We start from the raw sequence: 27,523 nt of genomic DNA, 5'->3' as shown, positions 1-27,523 counted from the left end.
GCAACTGTACTAGCTTTTCTCCAGCTGCGTGGATTCTGAGCTTTAAGCTCAGTGGCTGGTTTTCAACTACTTTTTTTTTCCTTTGTCAGTGATGAAAACAAAAACATTGGTCCCAATATAGTCACCTTCTTTTTAGGTTTAATTGTTTTTTTAGTCTGTTTGATAATAATGTGAATGTCACTTACTTTGAGAGAAAGAATGTGAGCAAAGTTTCAACATCACCTACTTCTCTTTGGTCCATAGCTCATCAGATTTGGTCAGTGAGTAATATCCCAAATATTTTAATTTTATTTTTAGCAATCTGAAATAGAAAATAATAATAAATTTATTTTATTTTTAGCAGTCTGAAAACATAATGGCTAATGAGCAAGTCACACATCACCTCTTGCCTTCTTAATGCAGTGGGGAAGGAAATAAGAATTGTAAGAATTGGTCTTACAATTAAGCCTATTTAATTTGAATAGAGGAAAAATTCCAACGTTTTTTCTTTTCTTTGGGGACTTTACTGTAGCAGGTTAACTGCTAGTCTCTATTCTTGGGAGAAAATATTAATATTTAGTGAAGACTCGACTGGTGCAAAGGTGATATTAAGGAGAGAAATAGTCTTAAGAAAATAAACACTTCTTGTTTCCTCCCCACAAAAGCAGGGGAACAAAAACCAACACTACAGAGATACAGAAAGGAATGGGCAAATCACATTACTTGCTAAAAGGTCGCTCTAACCATTATCATTTATATTTATAAACCATCCCTCCATTTATTTTCATTTCAAGGGGCTGGATGTTTTTATTCACATCAACCTTCTGGCAAGTAAAACACTGCAGCCCTTAGCACTAAGGAAATTTGGCTGCCAAGGAAGGACTGAAGTGCTATTTTGCTTAAGAATATCCTGGAAAGCTGTGCTGGTATGTGCTTGGCAGGTATAGTCCTACAAATCAGCCTGTTTTATGAGGGGATATGAAGAAGGAGAAGAGTGGCACCTTCATGCAGCAAGCAGTTCCTAAATTAAAGTTATTATATGTAAAGTGTTATGCTAAGCAAGGTGGGAAGTTTCAAAGATAAATCCTACACAGACCCTGCCCACAAAGCGTCCAGCCTAGAAGATGCTTGGTGAAAATGCGCAGAAATGAGAGTGGAAGGGAAGGGATACCTAGAGAATTGTAGGACTAGATCAGGAGGCAAAACACAGAATGGGGACAAGAATTCAGGCTCTGAGAAGGAAAGGGGTGGAAGGCAATACTGAGAGCCACAGGCAATGGGAACCACTGAAGCTTTTTTTTTTTCCCCCCATCAAAACAGAGAAATGATTATTGGTTTGCCCAGGAGATGAGTCGGCCTGCCGCATGCAGTATAGATTTCATGGGGAGATACTGAAAGTGGGACTAAGAAGTAGGCTAGAATAATCCAGCAAGGTGAAGTGGATGCCTGATCTGGGGTGAGAGGTGGGTAGAGAAATGGGAGTAGGGTCTCACCCAACTCTCAACTCGCAGAGTTACCCAGTTTGTATCTGCAACTCTGACCTCTCTCTGCACTCCAGGCTCAAATGTGCAACTCTCTATTTGACTGGTCTGCTTAACTTGCTGGGCATCCCAGAGGTAACATAGATCTATACAGAAGGTTTGATTTTTGTCCTCCAAGCCAGTTCTTCCCTTGACTTTCTACATTTCACCAAATGATACCCCAACCACTCACTTATTCTAGCCCAAGATCTAGGAGTTATTCTTAGGTTTTTTTGTTCCCCCTCCACATGGATCCATCAGCAGGTCTTGTCCTTTTTCTTCACAAATGTATCTCAAGTCCATGCTCTTCCATCTGTCCCTACTGCCACTATCCAAGCTCTGGGACCATCCATTACATGGACAACTGCAGTAGATTCCAGCTGCTCTTCTGCTTCTATTCCCACCCTTCTGCAATTCATTTTCCACAGAATAGCTAAAGTAATTTCTTAAAGCATAAATCATGTCACTCACTCACTCAAAACCTTCCTGTCCTCCCACTGCACTTGGAATGAAATCCAGATTGCATAGTATGGCCCTCGAGGCTCTACATGAGCCCATATGATCCCTGCCCACCTCTCTGACCTCATCTTCCATCACTTTGCCCTGGTCTCCTCTCTACTGCTGCGGTCTCACTGCCTTTTTCAGTCCTCAAACAAGCCTGGCTCAGTCCTACCCATGGACCTTGGCTGTTGCTGCTCCCTATTTGAGACACTCTTCCCTTGGCTCTTCGCAAAGCTGACTCCTTGTTTCGGCTGCATCCTTGCGCTTCATAGAGACCTTCCCTGCCTACCCCTCTCCAGAATAACCCCCCCGGCCGCCACCCACAGCTCTCTGTGCCTTCATTGCACTTAGCACTCAGATGATCTTGTTTGTTTTATTCGTTGTCTCTCTTTGCTAAAACACAAGCTCTATGATCTAAAAGACATCTGTCTTGTTCACCAATGTTTCTTCTTATTCCTAGATATATGCCTGACAACCACACTATTTGTCAAATGAAAGAATAGCTCTGTTTGACCAGGTCATATATTAGTAGAGTAATAGGAACTGAGTAGAAAGTTCAGGGTAATCTAAGAAATGTGGAGTTGTTTAAACTGATTCTTTAATCTTTAATTCTCCAGTCTCTAAATAGCATGCTCTTTGCTACCTATCTATTGAGCTCACAGTATGGAAACCGAAGACATAATTCTCTTTTTTACCCTGCTGCAACCCCTGCCTCTCCCCATTTCAAAATCATACATTTCCTATTATTTCCTATTCTCCCATTTTCTCATGTTCTCAGCAGTCTTTTTTTTTTTTTTTTTTTTTTTTTTTTTGAGACGGAGTCTCACTCTGTTGCCCAGGCCGCAGTGCAGTGGCCTGATTTCAGCTCACTGCAACCTCTGGTTCCTGGGTTCAAGTGTTTCTCCTGCCTCAGCCTCCTGAGTAGCTGGGATTACAGGCACCTGCCACCACGCCCAGCTAATTTTTGTATTTTTAGTAGCAATAGGGTTTCGCCAGGCTGGTCTTGCAGTCTGGTCTTGAACTTCTGACTTCCAAAGTGCTGGGATTACCCGTGTGAGCCACTGCGCCCAGCCCCAACATTCTTATATTATGTTTTTGATTATATCAGTCGTCCATATAACAGCAGAAATGCCAGTGATAGCTAAGGCTTGTGGTAAACCACGATTTCTTTTTCTCTTCCACATACCTTTTGTTTTTCCTACTGGTGTTTTTGTTAGATTGCTAAGCGTCCTACATACTCATCCCCATACTTTCTCTTGTTGTGTATTTAATAAATCGCTTGTCAATATGTTCAATATGTTCAAACACTCGAGTTATTCTTTCAGGTTCATCTTGAAGAGCTTCATACATAGCCTTTGCCCTCTTCCCACGTGGACTGGATTTTCTCCGAGCCCACTGTCCGGCTGTTGTCTTGGGATCTCTCTTCATCACGCCAGGGGGATTCCTTCCGCTTTCCTCTTGTGTTGAATCTCCAGATTGCTGGATCCCACGCCTTTTTTTTTTTTTTCTTTCTGTGTCTGTTTCCTTATTTTGGCAGAGCACACAGAGTGCTTCTTGAGAAAAGCTCATGGGGTGTGTGGTTTTTGAGTATTTGTATTAGAACGTGTCTTTATTCTGGCTTCATGCTTGGTTGATAGCTTGGCTGGGACATAAGGTAGCAAAGCAAACTTGCTGCAATATGCACAAACACCACCATCCCTCCCAATTCATCAGGATGAACATTTTCCTTTTATCTAGAAGACTTGATTTTTCTCTTATCAAATAGCTTTTAACTCATTTCAAAAGACTTTCTTGGGTTATGGTCACACAAGATCTCAACTTTGACCTGGCTTGTTGCAATGGTCTAAAAAATATTTTATGGAAGTTTAAAAGTTTTATGGTACATAAACTAATTTAACAATGTGCTTACTGTGATAATAATGTGCTGGCATTTTTAAAGAAGACTCACATTTAAGATCTACATTGAATAATTGTGGTATTCCTGTATTTTTCTGTGTTTTTATTTTAGGGATGCAACATCTTTATGGGATGCTGGTTCTGATTGGATCCTGGGGGTATTACAAACTACCATTGATATTTCACAAAAGTGCCCAATTGTGAGACTCACTTAGTGTGCAAAATACTGACTGCTGGGTCCCACATTATAGGTCAGCAAAATCAAAGTCTTTTGGAGAGGGGTCTCAGAGTCTGTGTTTTCAACAAACATTCCAGAGGATTCCTAAGGTGAGAAACATCTTCTGGAAAACAAATTATAGGTTAGTTGTACTGTACAGATGCTCCTCAACTTGTGATGGGATTACATCTTGATAAGCCCATCATAAAGTGAAAAAAAAAAATAGTAAGTCAAACCATGGTAAGTCACGGACCCTCGGTATTTAAATTAAAAAAAAGTCCTCATTTGAATATTTATGTGTGTCTTTCTCTTTACTTGAGGCAAAAGTTACAAAATATCCAGTTCAGAGACTCTGATGTTCTGTACGCAAATGCTGGGATGAATTGGGTCATTCATATTAACTGTTTATGAGCAAATAATCCTATTGTCAAGTGGAATGTTGAGATTCTTATGGAATATTATTGCCAGAAACCTGTTTGCTTTTATGTTCATTTTGTTAATATTATAAGCAGCAAAATAATGCATTTCCCACAATAACTAGGTTTGAAGTAAATATATAGTTACATTAGAAGGCAAGGAAGTTATCAGCAGAATGCCAATCACTGTTTAGGAAAAGGCCACAGAATTTCAACTTGTTGCCTTTTCAAGAAGACCCCTGTGAACTTCATCTCAGGGTGCTGCATGCTAATTACTTAACCCAAAGCCAAAGTCAAAGAACAGGTCTCTAGATGAAAATAGCTGTTTAACAATGAGTAGGAAGAATTATAAGAAAGATTTTAGTAAAATACATTTCTGAAAAGGAGGCTGAGCCCTTTTCCTTTTTAGAACTGTAGGCGGCAAATTCTGAAAATTCCAAAAGGAAGCAATCATTTATTTAAGACTTCTGTTCATGCGTTCCTTTCTGGATAATGTTTGACTTTTTATTTTCGCCTCTGTTTGTACTTTAGGCATCCTTTCCTTTCAATTTTGTGCCTATTTGCAGCCCATTGCCCAGTGTGAAGTAAATTCCATTCAATCTTAATTGGGGTCTCTTAAAAGCTTTTTCTAAAGAATTTTCCAGCCTCCCTGTGGAAGGCCACTGTTTGTTGCCTAAGGTGTTTCAGGGTGTGCTGAACATTCCCTCTGACCTTCCTTCTTGTATAAAAATGTTTCTGACAACAGCTGGGTGGCTCACAGGACTGAGAAGGGCAGTCTAACAGGATGATTCAGGATTGCGCTGATCAATGTCATCTATTATAAAGGTATTTTGTGTTTTTCAAAATTTCTTCTTCTGTAAAGTTAACTTGTGTTGACCTGCCAACCTGTTTATGAAAGAGCCAGGTGAGAATGGAAACTTGGAATAAACCAGAACAAGTTAACTGAGCTCATGCCGTGGGTTCCTGTTGGCCTGACTGCGCTGTGCTTCATTTTCCTAAAGGCCTCTAAAGCAGAATTGTATACATCTGTGCACAACTAATGTTCTGTTGCTTGGAAAGTACTTGACTGCCAATTTTTTAAAGAAAACATGAAAAGAATAAAATCAAACATGAGATTTTTAGAAGAATTTAGAACTGTACACTTTTAAAAAACTGAATCCCCTTCAGTCATCCAACCACAGAATGTCAGAACATACGTATACCTCATTTTCCAAACAAGAATGTTTTAATTTAGGAAGCCATTATAAAGTAATCATAGCAAAATCCTTCAAAGAACTTTTCTTTTTCCTTCTTTCAAGTGGGCTGAGGTGGAGGTGAGGTTGAAAGCTGTGTGACATTTTCACTTTACATTCGACATGTTAATAAATAACTTTGCAGATAATAGTAAATGTCTGTACAGTATTAGTCTGCTAAGGCTGTCATAACACCATACCACAGACTGGGTGGCTGCAACAACAGAAATGTATTTCCTCACTATTCTGGAGGCTGAGGTCTAAGATCAAGGTGTCAGCAGGGTTAGTTTCTGCTCAGAGCCTCTGTCTTTAACTTGTAGATGGTTGCCTTCCCTCTGTGTCCTCATACAGTCCATCTTCTGTGCACACACACACGTCTGTGCTCAAATGTTCTCCTCTTATAATAACCCCACAGGAGTAGAGCCCACCCATATGACCTCTTTTTACCTTAATTTTACTTTTTTAAAGGCCCTGTATTCAAATATGGTCCCATGTTGAGGTACTGGGAGTTAAGATTTTAACATATGAGTTTTGAGGGGCACAATTCAGCCCATAGCAGTGTCCTTTTTTTTGTTTTTGTTTGTTTTGTTTTTGTTTTTTTGAGATGGAGTCGTGCTCCGTCACCCAGGCTGGAGTGCAGTGGTGCAGTCTTGGCTCATTGCAACCTCCGCCTCCCAGATTCAAGCGATTCTCCTGCCTCAGCCTCCCAGGTAGCAGGGACTACAGGTATCACCACTCCACCCGGCTAATTTTTGTATTTTTAGTAGAGACAGGGTTTCACTGTGTTGACCATGCTGGTCTCGAACTCCTGACCTCAGGTGATCCACCTGCCTCGGCCTCCTAAAGTGCTGGGATTACAGACATGAGCCACCGTGCCCAGCCCTTTTTTTCTATATTTTTTGAATAGGCCATTTAAGGATTTTAAACCATGTCCCTAAAACCAGTGTACAAACCAGGATTTATTAGCAATGTCCCATAAGCACACTGCATCCATTGTCTTTTTTCTGATTTTTCAGTTTCATTTCTTAACTGATTAAGGCCTCTTCCCCACTCACCTCAACAGTGCCATATTCGGTGGATATGACTTGAGTAAGAGGAGGCATTGAAGGTGATTTTCAGCAATGTAAATTAACCAGTGTGACTAGGCAGTACTCTTAGGAGGTAAAGCATAGGCTGTTGAGTATATAGGGTAAACTTAGAAAATGGAATATGTGTTTGTGACCAGCCTGGGCAATGTGGTGAAATCGATCTATACGAAGAATAGAAAAAATTATGTGGGTGTGGTGGTGTGCACCTCTAGTCCCAGCTACCCAAGAGACCAAGATGGGAGGATCACCTGAATCCAGGAGATCAAGCCTGTGGTGATCCGTGATCATGCCACTGCACTCCAGCCTGGGCGATAGACAGAGTGAGACCCTGTCTTAAAGAAAAAGAAGGAAGAAGGGAAAGAAGGAAGGGAGGGAAGGAGGGAAGGAAGGAAGGAAAGAAGGAAGGAAGGAAGGAAGAAAGGAAGGAAGGAAGGAAGGCAGCAAGCAAGCTGGGGGACAGGGAGCAAGAAGGGAGGAAAAGAGGGAGAGAGGGAGGAAAGGAAGGAGGAAGAAGGAAAAAAGGAAGGAAGGGAGGGAAAGGAGAGGAAAGAAGAAAAGGAAAGAAAGAAAGAAAGAAAGAAAGAAATGGAATATGTGACATTATGTTTCTGCCATTGTGTAAGGAATCAATACCAGTAACTTGTGATTGGAGCACCAAATTGATTAATGTTCAGGGAAAAAAAAAACCCAAAACTACTTATCAGGATCCTAATCCCAGTGTGGTCAGTAACTAATGTGGCCACCTGACTGGTTTTATAATCTTCTTTGAGGGTCCTGAATGTGAAGCACTGTATTTGGAAAAATGTTTCGTTCTCAAATGTCACTACATATATAGTCTTCCTTTTCTCTGGTTGGTTTTGCTGGCTCTGTATGCTTTCATTGTCTTAGATGTGTTTGAAATCCACAGGGTGACATGTCTCTTTGCAAAGAGCTGCTAAAATAAGAAAGAAAATGAATAAGCATGTTAAAGAAAGATGGTGTTTAAACACCTGTCAAAGTAAAGCCAGAACAAGAATGTTCTTGCCAGAAAATGCAGCAGCCCCATTGAGACAGGTTGGTGACTTGAAGATGATTCATTACGACTAACTGCATTTGTATTCTAGCCCATACGCATTGTAAACCACCTAGCAGGCTTCCAGTGATGTCTTGCTATCAATTTGTAAATCTCACAGGAAACTCTTAACTGGTGCAGTCAATTTTGGTGGACTGCTTATCTTGTCACAAGACATGAAGATAATGCTTCCAAAGCACACCCACCTCCTGTAGGTTCCAAATTCCTTATTTTATTGAAAAAGGTCCCTCAAACTGGTTAAGCACCCTAATAAGAATTGGGTGCATCAAAATCTAGTGACCTTAGGTCCTTTTGTAAAATGATTAAAAACTCTCCCTAAACCTCAGAAATTATTTCATTTTATAGGCATCTCTTGAACCAGGAATTGCCTTGAGATGGCGAGATACAAGCAGTCTGCAAAGACTGCAAATAAGACTCACTTCTCTTAGGCCCTTACCCGAATCCAGATTATGATGGATTGGGCATGGGGGTCAGGGCGTGCAGAACTTCTTAGCCAAACCTCTACACCCTTTAGTTGTGACTCTGTCATTGTAGACTTTTAAGGCATCTTGCAGATTAGAATATGCTGAGTACTCAATCGGAGGAGGTTAAAAGTCATAGAATATTGGTGGTCTTCCAAGTTGAGAACAGTTCACTTGGATCCAAGACCCTATTTCAGATTCAACATTCAATACCCTAAGGCATAAAAATGGCGTCTTATTGTAGACAGTGGAAATAACTGATAAGGATTTAATTAATAGTTGCTTGTGGTTTTGCAGTGCCAGTCCAAGTTTATTTTCATTGCTGGGTACTGCAGTCCTAGAGGCAAAGAGAAGGAGCGTAAGGTTCCTGCTAGATGTTGAAAAGGGAAGGGCAGAATAAACAAAGGGCCCTTTGATAATGATTTCTTAGCTAGTCCAGTGGATAACATGAGTCTCATCATCGAGAATCCTCCGGGACTTTGTCATCTACATTGAATTTACAGGTGGTCTTTACTTAAAATATCTGAAGTTAATGGAATCATGAAACGGATCTTTCTTTTCTCTTTAGATTGTGACATTAGGCATATTTGGAAACAACAGTAAAATGCAACTTCCTGTGTTTAGCAGACTTAGCAACACATCTTATACGGTGCAGGGTTTTTAAAAACCAAAAGGAACAACAACTTGTATCTGACTAAATAATGCCTAATTACTTTCACCTTGATTTACTAAGTGTTGTATTAATCAAGTAAGCAACTGGGCTTTTCAATAAAATAGTTTTATGTTTGTTGGTTTGGTTTTTAAAATTTATTTTTTGCAGGTGCAATCATAAAAATAAAAAAAATTCAGCAATTTCCCAGCTGGTAGGAAATAGAGCCAAGTCCAACTCTTAGCTCCTCTCTCATTCTTGTATATGATGTCAACCTTCTTGCTTAGTTTCTTTCCTTAATCCAGGGCATTTCTGCTATAGAGTAGTGGGGATTTCCCTTGAGTCTTAGTTGGTTTTAGCAGCTCCCAGCAATTATCTTGAGACCAATGGAGAATGCAGGTATCCGTTTTGGGTGGGTATACAGGAATTTATTTCAGGGGGCATTTTTGTTTTCCTGGAGACCTCTAGAAGACCAGGAAAATATTTTTCCAAGAAATTTTGCTGCCCCAATTGCTCCAAATAATAAATAACCCACTCTCTATTTTTACTCCCCACAAAACCTCTTATCAGCCTTTTTCCACTTGCTTACATGTATTATCTCTATTAACACTAGCCACAACCCAAATCGTGAATTGTATTACCCCATTCTACAGATGAGGGACTCTGAAAGGTTGAATTACAGACCTAAGGTTACCAACTAGAATGGGGAGGAACAGATTATTACATTCAAATCTTTCTGGCACTGAAAGCCCATGTTTTTCCTTTGCAGTACTCACAGGTACGTGTTTATATTTAAAATGGCTATTTCCTATTTTTTAAGCATATACAAAGTTGTATCAGTGTGACAAATAGCTAAAGAATTAAACAAAAGAAACCATTTTCTTCTCTGGAAGCTTTAGTGTGGAATTACCTAAGTGTCAGCCTCTTTCCATTTGCGTTTGCTCCCCCTAGGGTACTGGTCTAACGGGAGATATTTGCTTCACAGTGGAAAGATGAGATAGGAGAGGTGGTGTGTTCTGTTTAAATTGGAATAAAAACTTGTTGCTGGCTGCTAGTCTTAATGATTCCTCGTCATTGAACATGTTACATTGTAGAGTCAGATGTTTGCCACCACCACAATGGGCCATTATGCAAGGTAGTTCTACCTTGTAGCTCTGATATATTTAGTTAATCGAAAGCCTAAAATATTGCACATAACTAAACATCTGTCATAATGCTATATTATCAAATAATTTAATTTCAGATTAAAATGGTATTATAGTTTTCTATATTGTTCCACTGTTTTCTAAGAGATTCAGGTTCTTGTGTGTGATGCCTAAAGAGAATGGAAAAAACAAAAGCAGTTTGGATTTAGTTCCAATTTAGTTAGATAATTTATTTTCTCGTTTCTTTGCCATGGAACAAAATTGCCTTTCTGGCTTCCCCAATTAGGAGAAAAAAGGTTAAGTTTGAAGAAAAATCTGAGATGAGAAAGAAGGAAATGTTAACAAAAAGAGTGCTCTTGAAGAAATTAATTTTCACCACTCATCGCTGGGTGAAAATAGAAACTTCTTAAAAGACAAGTTCACATATAAATTATTCCAGCTGTTTTTCAATTATTTGTCTTTGATGAATTGTCTTTCAATTACCTTGTAAAGAGCAATTAAGTGTTTGCTTACCTGAAAACTGTGTCAGCAATGTCTGTACCATTCTTATGAGTGTTAATCATCCTTCCTGCTGGCTCTGATATTTTCCCAGTTTCAAACATTAGTGTTTGTTATGTTATCTTTCAAAATATTTGGAATTCTACAGGAAGGCACTGTTGGAAACAGTTTCCTCTGTGAAAAATCTAAAGACCTGCTAAAATAAATCATAGCCTAGGCCTTGTAAATTATTGCCCCACATTTTCCCATGACTTACTCTTTTTGTAAATATTTTTAGGGACCTTTTTGTGGCCTAAGTACAGTATAGGGACACCACCAGGAATAAAATCAACTTGCTCCCTGTCCTCATGGGACTGCTAATCTAGTGGTGAGAATTATTATTTTTCCTTGCTTCTCAGAGAGGTAGTCTTTTTTTTAACCTACTCACTTAATAACAACAACAATTAAAAATCATTTTTACAGTTTCTGAAAACGTTGGTGAATTACAATTGGCTACTTCTGAGGTTCTGTTATGGGCTTTTTCCCATCATTCTAGAACATGTTCAATGTTTCTTCAGACCAGTATTGAAAATCTCAATAAAAATTATATTAGAAAAAGATTTTGGAATAAGCTGGTTTTTTTATGGTGCCCTAATTGGATTCAGAGGCTTTCTGTATGTGTTTTATCCAAATCCTGCTGGTGCAACTCATTCTCTGGAATGCTTGTTTAACACACCTGTCATTTCAAAGAAAGAAACCAAAATAGAACATCTCACAAGTGGGGCATCCTCAATAACTATGTTAGAAACAATATAAAATCAACACTAAAAGCATCATTTTTATAAAATTGTTTTTTAAAAAAGCAATTAGTGGAATTGTTTCTCTCTCTCAAGAGAATTAGGTATACAAACCGAGGAATGTTAATCCTTTGCTTTTCAGTGGCTTTTAAATGGTTTCCTGTTTAATTTGAATAGGATATTTCTACCTTTTAGGCAATGCTATGAAACTAGACTAAACCTCTGTAGCCCTCAAACAATTCTACCCTGAATTTTAACTCATAATTTGGAGGCCATTTTGTGCTCTGTCTGCCATGGGAACTAATGCTACAGTGCCACTGTAGCATTTCCTACATTTCCTACTCACTACATGTTGCAGGTCTACATTTGGGTGAATGGTTGTTTGACTAATGTCAGCCTCTCTCATAGCCTGCAAGCCTCCTAAGGGCAGAGATCTGATCTGTTTTTGCTTACCGTTGTAGCCCTTCCTCTATAATACCACTCAGTAAATTGTGAATGAATGTCTCCATTCCACAGTGAGCACACTTTGCTACAGCCTCATTATTTTTTGCAGATGTCACCTTCCTCTTCTCCCTTGGATTGTCCGAACCCTGGGTCTCCTTGGCAACACTGTTGCCCTGTTAATTCTCTTTAACGGAGGCTCTGTTGTCCTTCACCTCTCCTATCACAGGGGACGTTGACATTGCATCAACTCCCCAGTGCTATTTCCTGCTTGTTTTGCGTCTGGTCTTGTGCATGCCCTCATTTGAGGTAGGTGCCATCTGCTGAGTTTTCCTTCACGTTTCTTTGGTGCTGTCATCTCCTGACTTCCTGGTTATTTCCTCATATTCACTGGATGAAGTTCAGACTCTCCCACTCCACCCCAAATCTTGCTATGACCTAAAGGAATTCAGTCCCCATGCAGTCCCCGTGTGGCTGGTCTGATATCCTGGCTGGTGCAACTCTGCAGCCCTTCTTCTTTCTTGCGTCTTCAACACCCCAACACCGAGGGCTCCTTTTCCTCAGCCCATGAGCCTGCTCGAGTGTCCTTCACACTTTATGAATTTAAAACAAACAGCAAACAAAACTTTTTTCTTTAGTTGTTCATTCTCAATGCTAAAGAATTTCGAGGTTCTTTATTGTGCAAAGCCCTCTTGCTCCTAAATGTAATCATTCTCTAGGAGTTTACCCCTGGTCCTCAACAGCTGCTTTTGTTTGGAAGACTCCACCAAATAACTTCAACTCCAGTTTCTTGCTAGAGTGCCAGTAATGCATTTCTGACTGTCCGTTGGACATCTTCCCTTGAATGTTCTGCCAACACCTGAAATTCGTGGTGCCTGAACACAAGCTGAAGGTCTCTCCTCCAAATTTTCTCTCTTCTTGACATCCCGCCATACCCTTGTAGAGGTTCAGGCCATGGAGTTCTTCGACTTCTCCAGGCAGTTCCTCAGACTCCTCTCTTCTTTCTCCTCAATGTCCCTCAGATCATCCATCATTTCCAGTCCCTTTTCACTCCTTCTCTCCAAGTTCAGATGGCTGGGTTGCTGCAGTCATCTCAACTGAGCTATAAGGACATAAATCTGGGAGCCTTGGGGACTCCGTATGACTAATTGACATAAATTCTTCTCCATGGGATCTATCTCCCAGCATTCTGTTTTCCACAGTATATGCCTGCAGGTTTCACGTCTGCCTTGGGGAGATTGTCCAGGATGCTACATGTGGCCACCGTCTCTCCACAGATACCAGCCTTGGGGACTTTGTATGACTGCCAGGAGGCTCTTGGACATAGAGAGTACATTAGTCACATTATATGTATATGTATATTCTCTGGGCTTTTATTTATCCACCAGCCTTTTGACTTAAAGATATTGGTCTAGATTTAATGTGTTATTTTAATAATATTTCTGTTACATTCATCCTCTGTGGGAAGTTTTTCATAATTTTGTCTGAAACAAAATTTAGCCCCTTACTTAAAAACTGGGATATTTCAGCCAGGTGCGGTGGTTCACGCCTGTAAAACAAACACTTTGGGAGGCTGAGGTGTGCGGATCACTTGAGCTTAGGAGTTTGAGACTGGCCTGACCAACACGCTGAAACCCTGTCTCTACTAAAAATACAAAAGTTAGCAAGGCGTGGTGGCATGCACCTGTAATCCCAGCTACTTGGGAGGCTGAGGTAGGAGAATCACTTGAACCTGGGAGCTGGAGGTTGCAGTGAGCTGAGATCTCGCCACTGCACTCCAACCTGGGTGGCAGAACGAGACTCCATTGGTTGGAGGCAGTGGGGAGGGGGGATGGGAAGAGAAGTGTGATATTTCAACAGATTTTATTTTACAATTTATATATAAGGTCTGCCAGCTTCTCCCCTAAAGGTCTGTCCCCATGAACATTCCCAGTATGAACAGGGTGATCATTATCCTAACATGGATGAGGTGAAATTTTCTCACTTGGCAGATTGTCCGTTGGGGGCATATCAGCTTTTTCTTCCTTTTCACAAACACAGCACACACTCTACACACCATGACCTGCTCCACTCCACACTCTGGGAGTTGTTGTGTATGACTAACATCTACGGAGAACAAGATAGGTTGTTGGTTGATTCCTGTCACAATTTTCCTCTCTGTAGCAAACATCTTGCTATTCCTAAGCAGTCATCCTATCTGTTCATAGAGACAACCCTTCCCTTGTAGCGATAACGGTGGCATTCAAAATGTAAAATGCTTTTATTTACATTAAAATTGATTTTCCATTAGCAAAGTGGCCCTTTGCCTACTCAATCAGCATTTCTGTAAACCCCAAATAAGAGCGACTTTATTTAATCTGTTAAATATCCTGTAGCAAGTCTAGGGGATATTGTTCATGTCAGTGAATCAGGATGTCACGCAGCTGCACAAACATACTCGTTCAGCAGGCCTGTTGGCCACAAGTTTAAACTCTGGAATTCTCTGTCAGTGCTTGCAGGCAGATGGAAGTCTTTAGTAGCTTTTCCCTTTGGGAGTTTAAAAATAATGTCTGCCTCTGTTAAAAAAACAAGTTTAAAAATTGATAGTCTCAAACTTCTAAAATTAATATTATGATAAATAAGGATTCTGTGCAATCAAATTACTTTAGTCAGTATAAGATATAGAGTACACTCTGCATGCCGCCAGCGTGAAATTAACCATGATGACACTGGGCATTGTTTTAGACAGCAAAACAGTACCTGCCCTAACTCCTTGGATTAGCCCAATAAGTTGTTAGGAGTTGAATTGAGTTACTACTCATTAGGGTTTATCTCTTGCCTTCTCTTAAAATAGAAATCCACTCCCACCCACTACCCTCCTCCCCATTTTTGTACAGGGAATACTTGGGAGGTAAACTACCTGAGTTTAAATCCTGCTTACCAGCTGTGGGATCTTGCTAGTTGCTTGGTCTCTCTCAGCCTCAATTTCCTCATCTATAAAATGGGAATACTAATAGCAACTACTTCGCAGGGTTGTAGTAATGATGAAAGAGGCAGTATTTATAAGGCACTGAGAACTGGTCCTTTTTTTAGCATAATAAAATATCAAGTACTAGAATAGGTCTTAATGTGACCTACAAGACTGATAAACTCAGCACAAAGCAATATGAAGTCAGAATTTTTAAAGTTGGAAAGGAGCCTAGAGATCATTTAACCTAGTCTCCTAATTTCAGCCATGAAAAATTGGGGTCCTTGTTCAAGGTCACAGGGCTGATTAAGTGACAGAGTTAGAACTAGGCTCCAGCTCTCTTCTTGGCTTACAGTTCACCATCCCAGTTGGGTGGTCAAAACCCAGAACAATAACATGGATTTATTGCTTGTTCTGATTGTGCAATGTCTTCTTTGCTTTTTTTTTTTTTTTTTTTGGAGACAGGAATGCAGTGGCATGATCTTGGCTCACTGCAACCTCCACCTCCCAGGTTCAAGTGATCCTCCTGCCTCAGCCTCCCGAGTAGCTAGGACTACAGGTGCACACCACCACACCTAGCTAATTTTTTGTATTTTTAGTAGAGATGGGGTTTCACCATGTTGGCCAGGATGGTCTCGATGGTCTCGATCTCCTGACCTCGTGATCCACCCGCCTCGTCCTCCCAAAGTGCTGGGATTACAGGCATGAGCCACGGTGCCGGCCTGCTTTTTTGTTTTTTTACAAATAGTCTTACTGCTATTTTAGAGCTACTAGGAGTGTTGCTGGTTCACCATGAGTTTAGCTATCATATGCCAATGGAGACAGCCTGGTAGAGGGGGAAATAAGCCTGGATCAGGAATCAGGTGACCTAGACTCTTATCTCTGTCACTAGTTAACAATTTGGGAACCCAGATAGCCTTCCTGGCTCCCAGTTTCCTTATATATAGGGCTTTAATATATAGGATAATATGAAAGTACTAAACATGATTGTTGTCCCATGGTGGATAACACTGTAGCCCAGTGCTTTTATAAATTACATTGCTCAGAACTCTGCTGAGTGCTCTAATATGCATTGTAAGAATAGATATACACTTTTTTTTTTTTTTAACAGAAAATAAACTACATCTCTACCTTTTATCTTGCTTCGGTGAAATTCTAGTTTATCATGGCTTCGGGGCAACATCAAAAGATGGTAGAGAAGTAGATTCGCTTTCCCAGAAACGAAGTAAGGGAAAAAAGTTCCACAGATGAATTTCACAGACATTCAGTGAAAGAAATACAAAAGATCATGTTGTGTGATACACTAAATTGAAGTTCAAGAACAGGTAAAACAGGCCAGGCACAGCGGCTCACACCTGTAATCCCAGCACTTTGGGAGGCCCAGGCAGGTGGATCAATTGAATCCAGGAGTTTGAGACCAGCCTGGGCAACATGGTAAAATCCTATCTCTACAAAAAATTACAAAAAAAAAAAAAAAAAAAGGAACAGATAATACAAATCAATGCTGCTGGAAGTCAAAATAGTGGTTATCTGGGGGAATAGAGGTGAGAGGGTTGCTATTGATTTGGAAGAAGCATAAGGAGGCTTTCTGGGGCTTTGATATGATTGATACTTTGGTCTGAATGGGATTGTAAGTGCAATATCATTTACGTTCTGACTGTATGCTTCGAAAAAATCTTTTTGGAAAATCTCCATAGTATTAATTTTAATGACAGTGGGAACTACTGGTCTTATCCCAACTCCCTTTAGATAACTTTGTAGCTTCTTTCAAGTGATGGGGGAAAGGAAATTGGCAAATTGGGAGGCAAGTATGAATAGCAGGGTTATGAGCAATCTTCCTCCAGGGCTACTAAAATCCTTTCAATACACTCTAATATGGTAATGTTTTCATATTCTATTCTTTTTCTTTAAATTTAATTTCTTCCTTACATTCTGTTCTTTTACTCTTGGGGATTTAAAAAGATGATGGCTAAATAATTTTTAAAATATTTTAGCCATGATTATTACCTTAATGCTGATTATTTTTAAAGGAACCATCAGCTGATGAAAAGCAATTTTCTTCTGAGCCAAGATCTTTTCCAACTCTAAAATTCTATTGTTTTCAGATTTTTAAGTGACGGAATACGTTTATATATAGAAAGTTCAAAAATAATCTAAAATTTTTAGATTATTTAGATATTTGGATAGTTCCTTTAAAAATTTTTACATTTAACCCTTTCACATGTTGAAGGACATGACTATAAATTTGTTTTAATTTTTTCCCATAAATATGTGTCTTATGTCTCTGATGAACATAGTACTGATAATGAGAAAATTTTTCTTGGCATTACTTTAAAAAGTCAGCCAGCCTTGATTTGTTCACTTCATGATAAAGTCCATCATGGGTGTGTGTGTGTGTGTGTGTGTGTGTGTGTGTGTGTGTGTGGTGGAGGGATGTTTGGAATCTCTTCTCTCTGTGTGGTTACACAGTGACTGTTGTTGAATACCCCCTGATGCGTGCTGGAGCTGGCCCCATTGTCTACCATTTTGCAAGATGTTGAATACTGCTTATCTTATCTGGATCCATTATGTGCTAAAAAATGTTGAAACAGCAATTTAAATGTTCTCTTACTTATAGAATACTGGGAATGGAAGTATTAGTAAAGGGAGAATTTTGAAGAGAAAGATGGTCAAGTCTGAAGCATTTTACTTTCCAAAACTCCTTTCAGCTGAAATCTTTACTGTCGGTAAAAGACAGTAGGCACCGAGGCCCCTTCAAGCCAACTTCCTCACTCCTAAGAAAAAATTTTGATCCTCATTTACCTCCATGATAGCGAATGCCACATTTTAAAATATAAACTTCATTTTAGAATAGTTTTAGATTTGCAGAAAAGTTGAAAAAATGATACAGAGAGATCTTATATCAGCATGATACATTTGTTACAACCGAGGAACAAACACCGATATTATTCCTGTTAACTAAACTCCACAGTTTATTAGGATATCAGTAGTTTTCCCCTAATGTCATCTTTTTTTGTTCCAGGATGCATTCAGGATGCCATGTTACATGTAGCAGTGGTGTCTCCTTAGGCTCCTCTGGTCTGACAGTTTCTCAGACCTTCCTTGTTTTGAATGACCTTGATAGTTTTGTTTTGGTTTTTGTCTTTTAGATGGTGTCTCCCTCTGTTGCCCAGGCTGGAGTGCAGTGGCACAATCTCAGCTCACTGCAACCTCTGCATCCTGGGTTCAAGTGATTCTCCTGCCTCAGCCTCCCCAGTAGCTGGGACTACATGCACGCACCACCATGCCCGGATAATTTTTTGTATTTTTAGTAGAGATGGGGTTTCACCATGTTAGCCAGGATGGTCTCGATCTCCTGACCTTGTGATCTGCCTGCCTCGGCCTCCCAAAGTGCTGGGATTATAGGCGTGAGCCACCGCACCCAGACTTGTTTTGTTTTTGAGATGAGTCTTGCTTTGTAGCCCAGGCTGGAGTAAAGTGGCGTGATCTCGGCTCACTGCAGCCTCCACTTGCTGGGTTCAGGCTTTTCTCCTGCCTCAGCCTCCCAAGCGCCTGCTACCAAGCCTGGCTAATTTTTGTATTTTTAGTAGAGGTGGAGTTTCACCATGTTGCCCAGGCTGGTCTTGAACTCCTGACCTCACGTGATCTGCCCACCTCAGCCTTCCAAACTGCTGGGATTACAGGCGTGACCCACCATGCCTGGCCAGACCTTGAAAGTTTTGAGATGTACTTGTCAGGTATTTTAGAAATGTTTCTCAATTTAGTTTTGCCTGATGTTTTCCTTGTAGTTACTACAGCATTGTGGGTTTTGAAGTACCATTCTCCTTATATCATATCAAGAGTACATACTGTCAGCACAGCTTATCACTGATGATGTGAACCTCGCTTCCTGGCTAAGGTCCTGTTTGTCAGCATCTTCACCATAAAGCCACTCCTTTCTCCTCTCTTTCCATACTGTACTCTTTGGAAGGAAGTCACTATGGATAGCCCACATTTAAGCAGTCAGGAGTTAAGCTCCACTTTCTTGAGAGAGGGTTATGTATATAAATTATTTGGAATTCTGTAAGGATTTATCTCTTCTCCCACATTCATTTGTTCATTCAGTATTTATCTATATGAGTATGGATTTGTGGATGTTTATTTTATACTTTGGGTTATAATCTAATACTATATTTTTTCTTTGTTGCTGAGATTATTCCAACTTTGGCCTTTGGAAACGTTTGAGTGGGCTCCTGTATCCCTTTAACCTACCCCCTCCCATCGGTTTGCTTTTTGAGCACTTTCTGGGACTACAAGATGTTGCAGGGCTCATCTAGTGTTTTCCATGCCCCAACTCTAGAATCAGCCTTTTCTGTAAGGAGGGTGGTGTCTGTCTATTGGAGAATGCTATTAGAAACCAAGATCTACGTGCTGGACGTGCTCTTTGCTACTGGGGAGTTATTACTTCTAGGCCTTCTGAGAGGACAGAGCTAGCAAATACATGTGTGTAAGTAAACCCATGCATATATACATGTCTATAATTCATTTACTTATCTATCTGTCTACCTGGCCAAGCATGGGTTCATGCAGATGTCTCCAACTCTAATCAGGGCTGCATGGATCATTCTAGCTTTACTCTCTCGCTTATCTGTAACCTCCCTCTCCAGTTGCTTGTCTGTAACCTCTCTCTCCAGTAGTGAGAAACCTGGCTTCCACCATCTGCCATTCTTGTACTTCCTTGTTTGATCTCAATATACATGTTCAGCAGTCTCAGAATTTTTTACCTGCACCCCGTGTGATGCCACACATTTTGATTCTTCTGTTCATTTTCTTTTCTTCTCCACTTGCCATTTATTTTACCCTTAAAAGGAAGAGATTTGACCCAACCCACTGTAAACTCTGATTAATAAGAGAGTAAGGAACTCCTTTAGACAAAGGAAGGCAAGGATAGCCACTTGACTGCCTTAGAAACCGTGATCCGAGCTCATCTGTGATGGCTTATACCATCAGTTCACCCTAACCAATAGTGGGTTGCTTCTGTGCCCAGATGTTGTACATTCGCCCTTGTTTAATGATAGCAATATATCTTAAGTTATTGAGACTTGAGAGAGAGAAAGAGACCTCATGTAAATGTAGGCAATAAAGTTAGATCTTCCCTAAACACTCTTCTGATTTTTCTTTGCCATATGTTCTGTGGGTTTTAAAGGGGAAAGTGACAGAATTATAATAGAAATATGAAAACAGTAATAGAAATAAAAATATACACAGATAATCTTAATATTGTAAAAACATAACAAAGCACAAAAAGTAACAAAGCCTGGAAACTATATTTTAAGTAAATAAAGTTTGATATGCTTGGTTTTTTTTTTTAACTTTCTTAAAGCATACACAGCAGAGTGTTATCAAAGCATTATTTACCACACACGATTTCTCCTAGTTATTTTTGCTACAATTGGGCTTCAAAAATGCATTCTCATCGACCTTCAGATATTTAAGGGTATTTGGAGAAAAGTTGAGACCATGTTTTTTACCACCTACTTGTTTTCTGCAGGGCGGCTGTCAGTTTGTACGAAATTAGTACCAGGAGTTCTTTTACGGAGATTCTTTTCTAAGTGGTCTTTCAGCTACAACATTTGTGAGTCGTAATACTATGCCACATCTGTCTCAGTTTCTCAGTGCCTGAAATAATTATGTGTGGGGAAAAATTGATATCAAAAATATCATAACCATTAAATAGTATAAACATACAATGAACTCTATTAAGTAGATTCAATTTTTCTAAGAATCCCTATCATTTATTTATCAAATCTCAAAGGGAAGACTATTCAAACCTACAATTTATTTCATATGTATATTAGTCTGTTCCCGTACTGCTGTAAAGAAATACCAGAGACTAGGTAATTTATGTAGAAAAGAGGTTTAATTGGCTCATAGTTCTGCAGGCTAGCTTCTGCTTAGCTTCTGGAAAAGTCTCAGGAAACTTACAATCATGGCACCGAGTGAAGGGGAAGCAGGCATGTCTTATATGGCTGGAGCAGGAGGAAGAGAGAGAGAGAGGTGCTACACACTTTTAAACAACTGGAATTCATGTGATCTCACCCACTATACAGTATCAAGAGGGGACGGTGCTAAACAATTCGTGAGAACTCAGCCGCCATGATCCATACCTCCCACCAGGCTCCACCTCCAACACTGAGGATTACAATTTGACATGAGATTTGGGTGGGGATTCATATCTAAACCCTATCAATATGATAATTATCTAGCCTCGTTTATTTTTGGCTTACATGGTCACATTTGTGCTGGGACTGCCTAATTGATACATTTCTGTTTAAATAAAAAATAAAACCTGTATGTATTTTCTGATTTCTTAGCAATTGCTGGTGCAGGGAAATTCTGTTAGGTGTGGGCTCGTTTCAGTGGGAAGATAGACTGAGCTGTGTCATTTAAAGTGTCTACATTTGATTAGCTAATGACTGTATTTCAAAATATGCTGTGTTTTAAAATGTAGAACTCAAGTGTGAAAACATAAGTTCTGATGAATGACAAGTTACTCTTAGTAACATAAAAGTGGACCAAAATTAACATTGGAAGCAATCAGGAAATTTTACCTTTCATCTGGGATTTACCTGGCAATTTGTTTTTATCTGCATGTAAATGCAAAATTCACCAGACTTACTGTGAAATAATTTATGGAAAGTTTCAAATGGATTTTAATGGAAAACTGATCCACAAGCAAAATTACAGAAATATCATAGCAATGCCAGTGTCCTGTGTATCTAAAGAAGAGAGTTAATATTCTTCCCATGCTACTCAAAAGCGGGTGACAGTGGTCCTCACATTCATGATTTAAGAGAAGTACAATGGCACATTGGCCAACTGTGCCAACATATGGTTTCTAATTGCAAGTGTGGTTTATGATAGGGGAAAAATAGGCTGTTCTTAATTGCTTCAGAGAAAAAGTAGAATTTTTATGGAGCATCAGGGAACTGGATATGTGGGTTGGGAGAGAAAGATCCCACTAGATTGTAAGAAAATGAAAACTAGACATGTAACCACAGAGATGAATTTGAGATGGAAACTTTCATTTTCTATGTTCATAATAATCAGCCCTTTTATATTTTACAACGTTTAAGTTGTTCAAAGTTAAGCCCTTACATGAGAGTTCAGCGGAAAGTCTTCATGAAGAAGTAAAACCATACTCTCAGTTCCCCTCTGGGTTTGCACTCTGGCTCAAGGAGGGAAGTTGGACAGGAGTAGAATTGAAGTAATAAATATTTTGCTCCTTTACTCTGAATTAGCTTCAAAATCAGTCTGTCTCCTGTATCTCTATCTGTTGTGCTATGGCTGAAAGTAGGGTTAGGAACCACTTTCAGCAGAATCAGTCAGCGCAGGACTTGAATCTCCAATTTTCCCTAGCAATGCGCAGTGTCTGCCCATCTCTGCCCAGGTAGTACCTGAAATTACAGTAGACTTCACTAGTGGGAGGAACAGGAGTTATTCCTATTTGTTTGGAAGGAGAACTCATAAGGATTTAGGAATTGATGTCTATTGATTGTCTTTTTTCATTCAGTTTGAGATTTTCCTGGTTCTTAGTGCGTCAAGTGATTTTTGATGGAAACTTGGACATTTTTGTATTATGTTATGTGACTCTAGATCTTGTTTGAAACCTTCTGTTTTAATTGGCATTGTCTGACACCTCTATAGCAGGGGAAGCAGTGGGTGCCACTTTGTCACCCCTACTGGAGGTAAAAAATCCCAGTTCTCCACTTGTCCTCTGTTGACACACTATGTATGTGTGTGGGGTGTCCTTGTTAGTGTTGGGCACAGGTAGAATTTCCGGATCCCCATGTGATCTCCCTTGATATCACAGTTGGAGTGGTCTTGTTCCTAGTGTGCAATGATTTGACCACCTCTGTTTTGGGGGGAGGGGAGAGATACCCAGTTATTGCTGGGAAGGGATGGATGTCAGGGCTTCCTACATGGTCTCCACTGACACTGTGGAAGATGCTTCATTATCAGCCGCCAGGCATAAAGGTGCTAGTTTCCTGCTTGGTCTTCTCTGACACCACCCTAGTGGGGATATTAGGGCTCTTTTTCAGAGCCGTATGAGGGTGGAAATCTAGTAACTCCATTCAGCCTTTGCTAGTATGCATGGTCACAGGTTCTTCCATGGTGCTTGGCTGTAGTAGAGCAGTTATTGTCTAAAAGTTTCTTATTTTGCTACTCTGCCCCTTTCCTGGTTATGTGGCTAGAGAGTGAAGATGCTTGTGGTCTGTGCCCATTGGTGTTTCTGGGTTGCTGGCTTCCATGCTTGTTGGCCTTTAGAGGTTTCTGACTTCTTCAGCTATGTGTCTGGGATATTTGAGGCAAAAAGAAAACCCAGGAATCTCACCACCTTGTTGTTTCTTGGGTTCTGAGGTCCCAGGCTTGTCTACCTTCTCTTGGCCTTACAGAATTTTCTTACATTTATATGTAACATCCGTGTGTGTGTGTGTGTGTGTGTGTGTGTGTGTGTGTGTTTTAAGTTTTATTTAGCCAGAGGAATAAGAAAAAGTAAGTTTGGGCTGGGTGTGGTGGCTCAGGCCTATAATCCCAGCACTTTGGGAGGCTGAGATGGGTGGATCACTTGAGGTCAGGAGTTCGAGACCAGCCTGACCAATATGGTGAAACACCGTTTCTACTAAAAATACAAAAATTAGCCGGGCGTGGTGGCATGCACCTGTAGTCAGTCCCAGCTGCTTGGGAGGCTGAGGCAGGAGAATTGCTTGAACCCGGGAGGCGGTGGTTGCAGTGAACTGAGATCACGCCACTGCACTCCAGCTTGGGCGGCAGAGCAAGACTCTGTCTCAAAAAGAAAAAGTAAGTCTGTTTTATCTTCTTGGAAGCAGAAGTCCTTGCTGTTCAATTTTTGTTTTTATTTGTTTTACTATTACCAATATTATATTAAGAAAGTTTTAAAAATACAGAGAAGATAAAAGAATTGGTATCATGCCCCATATACATATCTACCAGCTGGATTCAACACTTAACATTTTGCTCTATTTTACTTTATTGTGCTTTTATCCATCTGCCTATTCCATCTATCTATCCATTTATTATTTTTGATGGACATCAGTACACTTCACCTCTAAACACTTCAGCATACATGTCATTAATTAGACTTCACTGTCTGTTTATGCTTTTTTAAAGGTAAATTTTACATAAAGTGAAATGCAAGAAATTGTAAATTCCATTTAATGAGTTTTGGGTCATCCAACCATTGCTGAGATAATTTCCATCACCCCTATATGTTCCCTCAAGTTTCTTCTCAGGTAATTTCTGCCTCCAAGAAGAAACTACTGTTTTGATTTTTCCTTTTTTTTTTTTTTGCCATAATTTCAAGTACTATTTTATTGATGGAATAATATTATAGTCCATCCATTCTGGCCTGCTTCCAGTTCTTTGCCATTAAAATTTGATAGTTGGTGTAACATAAGTCATTGCTATCTTCCATCAGCCTAGAACACAGTGCAAGCAAGGCAACTTAAGATTTTGTGCATTTCTTCCGATAAATAAAATAGTGAAGACATACAAAAGCATGTTTTTATCACACACAGTACCCAAATTTTCCACATATTTCTTGTGGTTAGTGTAGTTATCAGTTTCTTTGAAGCTCAAAACCTTTTTTGTAATAAAAGCAAAAGATAGTTTTAGCATTGTAAAAATAGAATTTAGCTTCCTGGCACCAAATTTTATTTTGTGAAAGAGAAACCATGATTTTAACTACACCATAACTGTAATATTCATTACTGAGAATGTCAAACTAGTCTCTGGAGGAACATCCTATTTCAGAAATACTTAGAATACTCTATTCCTGTACAAAATGTTGATAGGGTTGTTGCAGATGGATTTAGCTGTGTTGCAGACACTCATTTGGCCCCATCTATAATGTAAGTCTCTTGTTTCTAGTCTGTTTCCCCAGAATGATTTTCTAAGTTGGCTGTAATTTCTGATTGACTGGTTTACTGATTGATATGAGGGTAGTCCTACCAGCTGTGAAATGGGACAAGTAAATTTTATGTAAGATTCCAATTAGAGTGGATGTGCTTACCGTTAACAGCCCAGGAACCAATCGATGATGTTGTTTTATTAAAACCTTTTTTACAACCTTTCTCTGTCTATATCTTTCTTTATACAGTTGATGGACTGGACAAAGCTTCTATAGCAAACTCAGATGGCCCCACAGCAGGTTCCCAAACACCTCCCTTCAAGAGAAAGGGGAAACTATCCACCATTGGTAAAATCTTTAAGCCTTGGAAATGGAGGAAAAAGAAGACCAGCGACAAATTTAGAGAAACCTCAGCAGGTATGAGTATCATAACTTGTTAGAAGATGGGATAAATCGTAAAATGGTTTAAAAGGTAGAAAATTATGTATTACAGTGTGTTTTTTCCCAGAAAAAATTTAATCCATATTTGAAATGAATTTTTTATTTTATGGATGAAACAACTTAAGAGTTCTGATTTGCCTTCTTTTTGTACTGACCTTAACTTTCTAATATATTCTCATTTAAAAATATATATTTGTAAATTTATATAAAAAATGGATGGGTGAGGCAAGGGAATGAAATAGTAGAAAATGATAAGTGGAAATGCTATTCATCAACATTATGATGGCAGGTATCCATTTTTATATACACATGATGTTACATATATATTTAACTAGTTAGACTGTACTATTTATATTAATATATACATATTTAACTAGTAGACTATACTACTATACATGTAACATTATTTAACTAGTAGTACAGTCTTGTTCATTAATTAAAACTTTTTTTAAAAATGTCTTTTTTGATATATTTATTCTTTAGGAAAGATTAAATGGCTATATGAAAGAAAAATTTTGTTTTATTTGATTTTAGATTTCTATTATATCCTTAGGACAAATAAATGGTCTCTGTCTTAAGAGAGTAGAGGCATAACCCTATTGGTGTGAAAATGTTTGGTTGTTAATTTAGTTTGTAGATTTGTTAAACCTTAAGGAGTTACGTTGCTTAGTGCCTTTCATATCGACTCATGGACGAAGTTGGCTTTAAATCTCAGGCCAGAATTCAGCCCAATTTAAACAAGTGCCAGTGTGAGTGTACTGTGTCTATTATAGAAAAGTGTTTAGTAAGTTCAACGTTCCCCATGCTTACTGTCCAAGGCAATGCCTTCATCAGAATTCCTCGTTGTACACAGTCTAATATTGTTAGTGGATGTACAGGGACACAGAGCGTATCTTATTGGTCTGTACTAAGATAAGAGCTAGGGTTTTGTTCTAGAGCTGTGAAATGAAATTAAAAATACCACACGCAATGCAAGGGTATGGAATAGGAGCATCAAAGCTCCCCAAAGAAAATTGTTTCGGATGCATTTGCAGCTATATAGTTTGTTTGAGCATTTTATATTTAACAAGAAATAATGATAAGCTACCTGGAATTTGCTTCAAAATAATCCTGGAGGAGGGTGAGGTAGGTAAGCTTAAGATAAAGGAAGACTGGCAATGGGTTGTTTAAGCTGGGCAGTGGGTCCATGGTGGTTATTATTCTCATTTCTCTGCTTATAAATATTGGAAAATTTCTGTAATAAGAAGATAGAGAAAGAAGAGAAACTTGGCTTAGGGGAAAATAATGCTGGTTTGGTTATTGGGTGCTCTTCAGTACCTAAGTGGCTTTCTGGGTTAGGAGGTGGTGAGAGGTGAGGGACAGGGTGCTGTGTTGTGTGAGGACACCTGACTGGGCGACTTTGAACAGGGGCGATCAGCCTCAGTTTTCTCACCTGCACAATCAGGGAGTTGAATGTGCTGAACTCGGAGGTGCTTCAGTTCTAGATTCTGTTATTGGTCCCCAGAGACACCCTTACACCTTTGACTCCTTCCAGTCCCTGGCTGGGCATCTTGTTCTCCTGTTTTTTGGTCATGGAAGAAACCTCACTGGCCTTCTTCAAGTGCCTCCCTCTCACATGTGCTTAAGCATTGGGAGAATCCGGCTCTTCACGTTACCAAGACTACCCAAGATGGGAGCAGGGCTCCAGATGTAAGGTACGAAAACGAACATAAGTTACAAAACGGTGTATCGTATGTTAGTTTTTTTTTCACATTGGAGAAAGATGTCATATCTAGAGGAAAACAGATATATTCAGTTGGTACAAAAGTAATTGTGATTTTTGCCATTACTTTTAGTGGCAAAAAACTGCAATTACTTTTGCACAAAACTAGTATTTGGATATAACCAAGAGAAAGTTATTTTCTTCTTTAAAAAATTATCTCAAGCAGTGGAATCGAGCTGTTTGGATATGATCAGGGCTGTTGGCTGTCTGATAATCAATGAAGTACACCTTAGGCAAGACCCACCATATCTTGAGATAAAAAAGAAAGTTCATTTCTTCCAAGAAAAGTAAGTCTTCTATGTTTGTCTTTCTCTTAAACTCCTGGGTTGGTATTCACATGGATATGAACCTTATTGTGTTCTGCCGCACAGTGATAAATACCACTTTTCCTAGAATGGGTTTCTGTTATAGGAGTTCTTAATTGGTAGTAGACAGGATGGAACACTAATTTATTAATGCATTGTAATAACATGTTTACTGTTGTAACTGGAGGTAAGAAGTGTCCCATTCGTAGCCTGTCTTGGTGGTCCTTGAGTCAGTTGTATTTTGGAATGTTCGTTCTATGTCCAAAG

General features: G+C 39.4%; 1 protein-coding gene across 2 annotated transcripts in view; it reads left to right on the top strand.

Moving 5' to 3' along the window:
* The window catches only part of PHACTR2 (phosphatase and actin regulator 2), a 244,839-nt gene that overhangs the window by 85,789 nt on the left and 131,527 nt on the right, over positions 1-27,523 (top strand). For both annotated transcript variants that reach the window (XM_011997161.1, XM_011997160.1), the window contains exon 2: positions 24,998-25,165. In XM_011997161.1, the coding sequence (XP_011852551.1) occupies positions 24,998-25,165 (168 nt within the window). The remainder of the gene's footprint in view (positions 1-24,997; positions 25,166-27,523) is intronic.

This window comes from Mandrillus leucophaeus, unplaced genomic scaffold (genome assembly GCF_000951045.1).
Source record: "Mandrillus leucophaeus isolate KB7577 unplaced genomic scaffold, Mleu.le_1.0 Scaffold531, whole genome shotgun sequence".
Lineage (NCBI taxonomy): Eukaryota > Metazoa > Chordata > Mammalia > Primates > Cercopithecidae > Mandrillus > Mandrillus leucophaeus.
Note: the sequence above shows the minus strand (reverse complement) of the source record. Positions and strands in the feature narration are given on the sequence as shown.